The 11,358-nt window shown below is 38.2% G+C and overlaps 2 protein-coding genes across 8 annotated transcripts in view; both read right to left on the reverse strand.

Annotated features, from left to right (window-relative positions):
• Positions 1–5,927: 5,927 nt before the first annotated feature.
• Positions 5,928–11,358, reverse strand: part of LOC107757055 (nuclear receptor subfamily 2 group C member 2-like) — a 26,520-nt gene continuing 21,089 nt past the window's right edge. For 3 of the 6 annotated variants that reach the window (XM_016574424.1, XM_016574420.1, XM_016574425.1), the window contains 5 exons: positions 10,832–10,953; positions 10,606–10,745; positions 10,139–10,279; positions 7,261–7,366; positions 5,928–6,684 (listed from right to left, as the gene is read on the reverse strand). In XM_016574424.1, the coding sequence (XP_016429910.1) occupies positions 6,510–6,684; positions 7,261–7,366; positions 10,139–10,279; positions 10,606–10,745; positions 10,832–10,953 (684 nt within the window). In that variant the 3' untranslated portion in view covers positions 5,928–6,509. Of the gene's footprint in view, positions 6,685–7,260; positions 7,367–9,908; positions 10,015–10,138; positions 10,280–10,605; positions 10,746–10,831; positions 10,954–11,358 lie in introns of all 6 variants that reach the window. The other 3 variants (XM_016574421.1, XM_016574423.1, XM_016574422.1) reach the window with 3 other exon arrangements.
• LOC107757057 (nuclear receptor subfamily 2 group C member 2-like) lies at positions 8,161–9,031 on the reverse strand. Of its 2 annotated transcripts, XM_016574427.1 has the most exons (3): positions 8,886–9,031; positions 8,660–8,799; positions 8,161–8,457 (listed from the first exon to the last, which is right to left on the reverse strand). In XM_016574427.1, exons 1-3 carry the CDS (start codon positions 8,999–9,001, stop codon positions 8,396–8,398), a joined length of 318 nt encoding a protein of 105 aa, XP_016429913.1. In that variant the 5' UTR covers positions 9,002–9,031; the 3' UTR covers positions 8,161–8,395. The 2 variants fall into 2 exon arrangements, with proteins under 2 accessions (XP_016429913.1, XP_016429912.1); XM_016574426.1 differs by having other exon boundaries at positions 8,161–8,799; positions 8,886–9,029.

An 11,358-nucleotide genomic window follows, 5' to 3' on the forward strand; every position in this document is an offset into this window, starting at 1 on the left:
AAGTAGCTTACATCAGTTTTTACCCTTAATCCCACTTTATCTGCTGATATTTCAGTAGCTTTTACTGAAAATTAGCTCGTGTTGCAAGCTCTCTGATGACTGTGCTTGATTTTGACTGAACGGTTCGGTCGACCCATCTCGGGACCAGGCAGCCGGCCGTGGCCGACTGGGCCAAATGCTTAACATTTATTTATTATTAACATTATTACTATAACCATAGAGAAATTGTGCAAGCGATAAAAACCGGTCCTATGCGCTGTTGGCCCGTAAAAACAATTTTATTTATATATATATTTAGAAAAAATCTGACCGGCCCATATTAAACAAAATGGTCCGGCCCCTCTGGCATTTGCCAGAATTGCCAGATGGCCAATCCGCCCCCGAGTCAAGAGCATTGAGAGATTTTTTTTCTTTGACAGCAGCAGGTTTATTATTAGTCTGCTGTCACTTTAAGACCAAATGCACGGATCCAATATACTGATACACATGCGTTTTCTTTCTCAACTGTTAAGACATTCATACTGGTCCTGTAGAGTTTGGCTCCAATGCGCCTACCTGGATATTTCTAGTAATCTTGAATAGCTGGTTCTGGTGTATTTAATTTGGGGTGTCCAGCCCTGTTTCTGGACAGTTTAGCTAAACTCATCTGAATTTGCCACAGGTGGACTCAAATCAAACTGCAAAAACATCTCAAAGATGATCCAGATAAATGGGAAACACCCGAGATAAACTGAAAGTGTAGTCACTGATCTATGGCCTCATCCTAAATTGCATACTCTCCTGAGTAGGTACTTATCTTGAACAAGTAATTACTTCATGACCGTTAAAAAGGTATGTTCTATATAGTATGTATGTGTGTAGCATGAACATAATCTGGATGTACTACATTCGCCATGTTGCTATTGTCACGTTAGCTACTAGCAGGGCCGTCGCTAGTGGGGTGAAAGTTGGTGACGATTATCCCACGGCTGAGGGGGGCCCCCCGGCGATTTCAACCGACTGGCTGAGGCCAGCCTAAAAAGACGCTCAGGACAGTTGATGGGCCACTGCTGCGCATCGTCACGAAAGCTTATCATTTGCACGTGTTTTTAAACTCTTTTGAATGTTTAAATTGGCAAGGCTTAAAGCATTCACGCACAAGACGCGGAAAAACTCAACTGAGTACTCGCGCGCCGTGTTCGGTGCGCACGCGGAGAGCCGCGTCTCGTGGACAGCAACACTGAACCGAGCTCTCCTTCGCGTCCTCCAGCACCTGAACGAACAAATACAAATCGCAGCTTAAACATGCAAACAGAAAAAGATGTGAAAGAGCCCAATTCAGCACCCGCGCGCGGTGTTCTGTGCGCACAGGACGCACGTAGAGAGACGCGTCTCAAAGCCCTTGAACACCGAATTTGCCTCTTCTTGCTCTTGTACCGACAAATGCAAACAAAATTGTCAAAATACCGGTCTTGGAGAGTATCCTCTAAAAACCTGTCAGTTATGTCTAAAGTTAAAGTAAACGGTGGAGAAAGAAATCGGATGTGTATCATTATAATGGATGCATTGTCTCTCTTAAAGTGACCGCGCCTAATTTACTAGCTGCTGTCGGCGTCCTTAATGTTAATCCAAGAGCCTGCGCTTGAGGCGTCTTCTTCTTCTTGCTTTACGGCGGATCACAGACTTATAAGTGCATTACCGCCACCTATCTCTCAAATGGACCATTGACACTCTATCTTCAATCTCAATTGGGAGTGCCAATGGTGGAGTGTCATTATTCGGACACTATTGACGAGCAAACCGCAGAGGTTTTGTGTTTTCTTTTTTCATAAGGTTATGCCCTTCTGAACAAACCACTGCACTGGTCAGCAGAAGGTTGCTGGTTCGATCTCCGCAGTCGTCACCACCAGTGTGTCCTTCAGCAAGGCTCTTTACTCCAGGTGGCTGCTGGGGGATTGGGGTCCCTGTAATAAGAGCACTGTAAGTCACTTCAGATAACCGTGTCTGCCAAATGAATAAATGTAAATGTGATTTTTGTAAATCATTTTTTGTGTCTAGGGCATAAACGCTCAATAAAGCTGCTTATTTCTTCAAGTTTATTTGTTCAAGATACTACTATAATATAAATGCTTACATATATTTCATACAGTTTCTATTTGGGGGGTTTAAAGGGTTAGTTCATCCAAACATATAAATTCAGTCAATATTTACTCGCCTCCACGCTGTTCAATCCTTGTGTCTGTTTTTGTTTTTTTGTTTTTTTTCTGAACACAAAAGGTGATTTTGGTCAAGCTTGTGCTGCTGGTTTGTTCATACAACATCAGTCAATGGAGCCCGAGTTTCACAAGCTTCATGACATTACCTGTTGGTGCTTTTGAAGCTTCTGAAACTCGGGTCTCATTGACTGATGTTGTATGAACAAACCAGCAGGACAAGCTTGACCAAAATCACCTCCTCAGTGTCTTTTGGTCTTTCTCTAGATGTTCTCACTGGCTCTGGGGTCACTGAGGATGAAGAGACACCAGCAACATCCGGCTCAGATGAGGCAGTAAGGGCAGGTGGAGTGATGGAGCGTCTCATCCACGGCACTGGACCATTTTCAGGATGCTGCTGTGGACTTCTCCATCCTCACTGCTCACACCAGTCTGCAGACATTTCAGATCCTGCAAAGACGCACAAATATAATACAAAAGCAGTCATTTTAACAGCACAATGTCATTTGATTTCTGTATTAGAAGTAACAGAATGATCTTACTTTATATTTTTGTTTCAGGTTTTCCCTTTTTTTCACAAATGCCGCCGTCACCTTGCCTTGCAGGTCCTGCTCCACCACAAAAGCTCTGCAGCAAATGCACAGGAGTCAAGAATCATATTGTAATCCATTACATACCTTTCAGTCAAAAATCTGACATTATCAAGATGAATTTGTTCTGACACAGTTTAACTGTGTTAAACTGTGTTCTTGTTATATTTTATTACCATTTTCTAAACTATAGCAAATAAACTGTGATAATGTGAGAAATGTTGAAGGTGTCTGAATAATTTTTGGTTTGACTGTATATTTAATTTTTACAGTGAAGACTATGCAGTGCTATTTTACATTTGATTATTCGGTTTCTGCACCTGGACACCTACAAACTTGAAAAAACTTAAAGGGGGCATAACACACACAGTTTCACCCAATCTCATGTTAATATTGAGTACCTATAGAGTAGTACTGCATCCTTCATATCTCCAAAAAGTCTTTCTATTTCAGTTTCTAAGTCAGTTTCTATTTGGGGGGTTTAAAGGGTTAGTTCATCCAAACATATGTTCTGCTGGTTTCTGTTCATACAATATCAGTCAATGGAGCCTGACTTTAAGAAGATTCATGACTTTATTTGTTGGTGCTTTTGAAGCTTCTGAAACTCAGGTCTCATTGACTGATGTTGTATGAACGGCCCTGGCTACTAGCATCAGTTACGTCGCTTCACTGCCAATCACAAATCCTCTCCCGTGGCCTCATGGTGTCCATCATATGCACACTTCAAAATCTCGCTGGAAGTAGTAGGTCATCCGGGAACTTTTATGAGTACTGTGAATTCAGACATACTTCTTTTGTCACATACTCTTTTCTAGCGTCAGCGTCGCAGTACTCTCATGAACACGCAGAGACTGACACGGAAGAGAAGAAACTGTTGAATAAAGAGATTTTTTTTTTCTTTGCACACAAAAAGTATTCTTGCAGCTTCATAAAATTACGGTTGAACCACTGATGTCTCATGGACTATTTGAACGATGTCCTTACTAAATTTCTGGGCCTTGAACATGGTAGTGGCATTGCAGTGGAGGGTCAGAAAGCTCTCAAATTTCATCAAGAATATCTTAATTTGTGTTCCGAAGATGAACGGAGGTTTGGAACGACATGAGGGCGAGTAAGTCAGAATTTTCTTTTTTGGGTGAACTATCCCTTTATAATGTTGCAGATTGCTTTTATGAAGCAAAGTAGCATTGTTGTACCTCATTTTTTGTCTCTTTTTTTCCCTCTCTCTCTCTCTCTTTTTTTTTTTACCAAGTTGTGTCCAATTACCTAATTGCACATTTGCCAACTTAATAGGGCCTATAGGGTTAGTATGTTAGCTTTAACAACCTTTTTTTTTTTTACTTTTAAAAAACATAAAATTGCTATAAAATTAAAGCCATACGTCTAAATAAATTGTTCCAAATTTAAAATTGATGTCACATTAGTTGAGGTTCCTGTGAGATTTTGTGTAGGCACTGTGACAAAAATAGCCAATGGGTGACACCCAAACTCCACTGAATTTTTTGATGCATTTTCCCGTCAGAAATGTATATATTTCTGTCACAATATTAATTCTATCACAAAATAACAACCAAATTTTGTAATATGACACTTGAAAGGGAGAAGCCCCCTTTCAGAGTACCATTTCCATGGCAATGCAATGTCCAATTTCAAAATGGTTTTCAGCAGGGGTCTTGAAATTTCGATTTCGATATATATATCATCGAAATTTTATATACAGTGGGTACGGAAAGTATTCAGACCCCCTTAAATTTTTCACTCTTTGTTATATTGCAGCCATTTGCTAAAATCATTTAAGTTAATTTTTTTTCCTCATTAATGTACACACAGCACCCCATATTCATATATATAATTTTTTTCACGCCACAATATTGAAACTCCACATCAGTATAGAATTGAATACAATTTATAAGCTAGCACATGCACAGCTTTCTTGTCTCACAGACAGATGAAAACAGATGACTAATATTACAGCATGGCATTACAACACCTATAAACCAGTCACTGACAGACTGAAATCAAAAACATTAGGCATTTTTAAATACGTACACAATTTTGTTTAAAATAACTGCCTGCCGGTACTAAAACCATATAAAACAGTTGGGGGGCGTATTTTTGTAACAACAACTAGGATTTTTGGACAAAATCACTGAGATTAAGTAGATGACTTCTGAACCAATACTAAAACAACAATAAACCTTATACAATAAAGCATTTCTGGGAAACAGAAACCTCATCTGTAACAGAGGTTCAAACTGTAAAGCAGGGTTTAAGCAAATTCTATAAAGAATAATTTTGACATTAAGGTTGATGTCAATGTTTGTAAGTTCATTTGCAAGGAGAAGTGAATATTCTCTCGAATATAACATATTTGCCAATGGACATCTATTCAACAGCCGTCACTTTACAGTAAAGTATGTAACAATGGTAAAAGTCATTGAAACTTTTTTTTTTACTTGATTCACAAGAAATTGGTGAAATTCACTTAGATTCAAACATGTTTAGAAATGCTCCTGCTGCATAAATTTGTGGTGATTGCAAACAAAAATCCTATTGAAATTTAATTAGAGAGCATGCCTCTGGTGTTTTGTGGTTTATCTTATTATAGTTCGTTGGGACATAAAAAGCAATGTGGCTAACCAATACTGTAGTCTGGAAGCTCAAGTATATTTACTTTTTTTTCCCTGAACTACTAATTTTAAACCCAAATAAATACAGTCTAGGTGAAATTTTTTTCGGGGGGGAAATTCATATAAATAAGTGCATGTCAATACTTTTCTTACAATTAGGACAAAATTTGACATTTTGTAGTTTTTGAAATCAAAACAAAATTAGAAACACTTAGAAACTAGGACGATCTGTGCACAAATCTGCAAATAAAAAGCAAATTAGTAATCTAAGTGCATTAAACCATCACGATTGTGGATATATTACATCTGAAAATGACACCTTTTGTACATTGCAGCAGCAGTCAAATGCTATAAAGATACAGATCAATTACTTTCTACATATCAATTAATAACAGATGATTTTTGAAACCAAGCAAATCAGATTATCTACATTTGTATGAACTATAGAGTTAGACTCAATGAAATAAATACATGATTTTGAAGGGAAAACATGATATTGAGGAGAAGAAGGCTGATTGTCATGATGACAGAAGTGACAGTACAAAGTCTGTGGGACACAGAAAATATGCATTCTACTCAATAACTGCTTTATCAATGAGAAAAATGAATGAGTAGCGATTCAGAAGCAAACTGTCTCGATGTTAACGGTTACATTCAACCAAGAATCACATCTTCCACTGGAAAAGACCATTGTTGTAGGTATTATCCTTGTAAGTAAAAAAAAAAAAAACTATTGGGAGAATTTGGGGATTTCAAAATTTTGTCTTGGATTGTTTCCATTGGAATCATCATGAAGTGCTCAAGTGTTTTTAAATTAAGGTTTAAAAAAAGAAAGGCCTTTGTTTAATTTTCGAGGCAAATGTCCTGTCATTGGAACTGAAAGTCCCATAATGCATCTCTCTGCAAACTACAACACAATATTTCTAGGGTAACGGTCACATACTGAAAGGCTTTCACTGTTGCAGCTCCTCTTGAGGTAGAGCTTGTTGGTCGGTTCAATATATTGTGATATATTTGAGTCACCGTGAGGGCAAGGGATGATGGGACTTGCATGACTTCAGTCTCAAGGTCAAAATGAAATGACAGTCAAAGTGCGATCACACAGAGGGACTTGTGATTTGGCTGTTGTAGTCTGCAGTCTCCATTTTAAGGATATATGGGATGATGCTGTCGATCGGTACATTTCCAATAAGGCCGGTAAAAAACAGCTCTTCAGTTATACTGGAACTCATCAACCGCAACGCTGGTAAACGCAACAGGATTCGGGCCAACCTGCCACATCAATGAGCAATTAATGAAAGGACATTAGCAAATCAGCCAATTAACACCTAAATGCAATATAACCACAGTTCTGTGAACAGCAAATAAGGCATGTTGTCAGCAACCCCAGAAAAAAAATTCATAAATATACTTAGGGCCAGAGAATTTAAAGGGGTCATATGATGCTGTCATATGACCCCTTTAAAAGCAGTGAAGTTTAGAGTTTTCTTATACTTTATGTGAAACTATACAACTTCTGGCTGTGCGTTACAAGTGTAATTCTTCTGGGTGAGTTTTGCTTTATGTAAACAATACTTTACGGACACTTGTGTCCAAGGAGGTCAAGAAATCCATGCAGCAAGTTATTCGTTAACATTCCCATTCATCTCAACAGTACTTTCTTGGCCATAGATGCTTAGTTGCTTGCCGTTTGCATTCTAAATTCCCACTAGAAGGACATTGCAAACATGTTTTTCCTTAAAACTGTTGTGTAAAAAATGTTTGCGTTAACTGACAGCATGCCACAAATGCTGTTGATCGAGACTATGATGCATTTCACCCAGAGTATTACTTTAATATGGAACAGACCTGTAGGTATCATCGGGATAAGTCTTTTGCACATAGTCCTGGAGTTCCATCTGCGCTTTTTCCTGGAACTTTTCAATTTGGCTACAGCTGCTCACACCTGGGTGATCTTGTGCATTAATGAATCAGCTGTGAGTTTACATCTCTTATACAACAACTTTTTCAATCACTCAGATGCAACATTCTGGCCTTCTTTGAGGAACTGAATGGTTGTGTACCTGAACTGAACAGGACAATGGCTTTTAAGTAGGCATATTCATATCCGTCTGTCTGCAGCTTTGCCATGCTGTTGCAGAACTCCTGCAGCTTCCATATGTGCTCCATGACTAGTGTAATGCGTTCACTCGATAGCTTGTCTACTGAGAGGAGATCAGTTGTTAGTTCATTAAAGACTTATGACAACATTTACATCAGCACATCAGTTTACAGCAGTTACATCAACATATTAACAGAGATAACTTGTTCTAGCAATGCTTCCAACATCAACAATTTTTGGTACGTTTTCATCATTAAAAAAATTAAGAAATCTTTAAATTTAGTAGTTTGAAGGTTCCTTTCTGGTGCCTTACCAGTAAACTATCCATTTAAAGCCATTATTTATGATGACGACACTGTGCCATACATTTTGAAATCACTGAAAAAACTGGAACTAGAGATTGAAATTCAGTCTCTATGACAATGCCTTTTTGTGGTAACATTTACCATTTCAACCACAACAGGTGCAGTACTTTTTAATTTCTTGAACGTTTTGTGGGGCATCATTACAGTAAATGCATGGTGCATGATTCCACATTATTCTAATTGCACTGAAAAAAGGGAAAGCACAGACTGTCAAATTAACTTGGTCTGTTCTAAACTCAATTTCTTTGCTTTTTGATTAAATGTAATTCTAAATGTGGCAAATGTGTATGTTCAACAGCACTTGAAAATGATTTCTGCTGTTGACATTACTGAAACAAAAAATGAAATATAACATTTTGGTGGGAACTGGACTGAAAAATCTATCATGTGCAGACCTCTACTTTTGCCTTTCTACCACCATCTGTGGTTAAAACACAGAACTGCATGCCATTTGCAGAGCTGTGCTTTTACATTCCAGCTGTGTTTCAGTACTGCTCTTCTTTCTGCAAGGATGGTTTTAATGGTTTGAGGAATCATCATGGTTACTGGTGCACCAAAACCCACTGAAAGTAGGAAACACTTCCGACAAAGCATGTAGAAGAAGAAGAAGAAAAAAGCCATATGAGTAAGGTTAATAACTGCCACTTTTGTTCGGATCTTGTTTTGGTAAGGGATGCAGACCCTGTGCGCGTTCCCTAACGGTTTTATTGTATAACATCTCTAGTCTCCAGCACAAAGTACACTTTGTGGATGTCAGACTTGATGTTTAACTGTGCCATACCGTCCTGGATACTGGACTGCAGATGATTGACGATGGCAGCGAGGATGGTGGACAGACTCATGATCTGAGCGCACTGTGCCAGACCCAGAATAAACAACTCATTCCAGCATGCTCGCACCAGAGCTGTGTTACATTCCTGCCTACACATACAGAGACAGAAACTGACATACTCTAAAGAGGATAACATGCATAAGTACAGAGAGAAACCCCACAAAAGAGATCTCACCCGAGAGCAAGGAAGGCTGGAATAGAGCGCGCCCAGTGCATGGAGAGGAAGAGCAGGCGTGATGCAGATTCACAGATATAATGCACATTCAGATACTCGGGCATTGGGCTTGGCATCGTCAACTAGAGCGAGAAAATAATCACACACTTAAGACTCTCTTCTATTATTTAGAATAGTAAAACACAAAAAAAATAACCGTATTTTTATTACAAAAAATCTTACATTTTGCTTAATTACTATCAACAGCTGCAATTAAACAACATTATATGTGACCCTGGAGCACAAAACCAGTCTTAAGTCGCTGGGGTATATTTGTAGCAATAGCCAAAAATACATTGTATGGGTCAAAATTATTGATTTTTCTTTTACCATAAAGATATTTCCTACCGTAAATATATCAAAACTTAATTTTTGTAATATGCATTGCTAAGAACTTCAAGAACTTCATTTTAAAGTGTGGGGGCGTGTTAGAACGAGCCGTTTTAGGTAGGCGTGGTTAACTCTTAACTTTTATAAAGAATATCTCTTTGGATTTGAGACTTTAGTCTTTGCAACTTTACTGATCTTCTTTATGCACCAAGAGCTTGTAACACTCCAAAGAGAAAGGAAAAATTTAAATCGCATCATATGACCCCTTTAAAAGCAGTGAAGTTTAGAGTTTTCTTATACTTTATGTGAAACTATACAACTTCTGGCTGTGCGTTACAAGTGTAATTCTTCTGGGTGAGTTTTGCTTTATGTAAACAATACTTTACGGACACTTGTGTCCAAGGAGGTCAAGAAATCCATGCAGCAAGTTATTCGTTAACATTCCCATTCATCTCAACAGTACTTTCTTGGCCATAGATGCTTAGTTGCTTGCCGTTTGCATTCTAAATTCCCACTAGAAGGACATTGCAAACATGTTTTTCCTTAAAACTGTTGTGTAAAAAATGTTTGCGTTAACTGACAGCATGCCACAAATGCTGTTGATCGAGACTATGATGCATTTCACCCAGAGTATTACTTTAGTATGGAACAGACCTGTAGGTATCATCGGGATAAGTCTTTTGCACATAGTCCTGGAGTTCCATCTGCGCTTTTTCCTGGAACTTTTCAATTTGACTACAGCTACTCAAACCTGGATGATCTTGTGAATAAATGAATCAGTTGTGAGTTTACTTCTGTTTTACTACAACTTTTTCAATCACCCAAATGCAACATTCTGGCCTTCTCTGAGGAATTTAATTGTGTAAAGCTGTTGGCATGTGTACCTGGACTGAACAAGACAATGGCTTTTAGGTAGGCATATTCATATCCGTCTGTCTGCAGCTTTGCCATGCTGTTGCAGAACTCCTGCAGCTTCCATATGTGCTCCATGACTAGTTTAATGCGTTCACTCGATAGCTTGTCTACTGAGAGGAGATCAGTTGTTAGTTAATTAAAGACTAATGACAACACTACAGTTACATCAGAGGTTATTTGTTCTAGCAATGCTTCCAACATCAACAATTTTTGATATTGGAGAATTGGAGATGTTTTCATCATTAAAATTTTTAAAAAATAATCTTTATAAAGAAATCCTTAAATTTAGCAGTTTGAAGGTTCCTACTGTCGCTTTGTCTTTTTTGGATGCAGACTCTGTGTAACTGTTTTATTGTATAATATCTCTAGTCTCCAGCAGAAAGTACACTCTGTAAACATTGTGGATGTCAGACTTGATGTTTAGCTGTGCCATTACCGTCCTGGATACTGGACTGCAGATGATTGACGATGGCAGCGAGGATGGTGGACAGACTCATGATCTGAGCGCACTGTGCCAGACCCAGAATAAACAACTCATTCCAGCATGCTCGCACCAGAGCTGTGTTACATTCCTGCCTACACATACAGAGACAGAAACTGACATACTCTAAAGAGGATAACATGCATAAGTACAGAGAGAAACCCCACAAAAGAGATCTCACCCGAGAGCAAGGAAGGCTGGAATAGAGCGCGCCCAGTGCATGGAGAGGAAGAGCAGGCGTGATGCAGATTCACAGATATAATGCACATTCAGATACTCGGGCATTGGGCTTGGCATCGTCAACTAGAGCGAGAAAATAATCACACACTTAAGACTCTCTTCTATTATTTAGAATAGTAAAACACAAAAAAAATAACCGTATTTTTATTACAAAAAATCTTACATTTTGCTTAATTACTATCAACAGCTGCAATTAAACAACATTATATGTGACCCTGGAGCACAAAACCAGTCTTAAGTCGCTGGGGTATATTTGTAGCAATAGCCAAAAATACATTGTATGGGTTAAAATTATTGATTTTTCTTTTATGCCAAAAATCATTAGGATATTAAGTAAAGATCATGATCCATAAAGATATTTAGTACATTTCCTACCGTAAATATATCAAAAATTTATTTTTGATTAGTAATATGCATTGCTAAAAACTTCATTTGGACAACTTTAAAGATGATTTTCTCAATATTTAG

This window comes from Sinocyclocheilus rhinocerous, unplaced genomic scaffold, assembly GCF_001515625.1.
Source record: "Sinocyclocheilus rhinocerous isolate Xijiao unplaced genomic scaffold, SAMN03320098_v1.1 scaffold233, whole genome shotgun sequence".
Lineage (NCBI taxonomy): Eukaryota > Metazoa > Chordata > Actinopteri > Cypriniformes > Cyprinidae > Sinocyclocheilus > Sinocyclocheilus rhinocerous.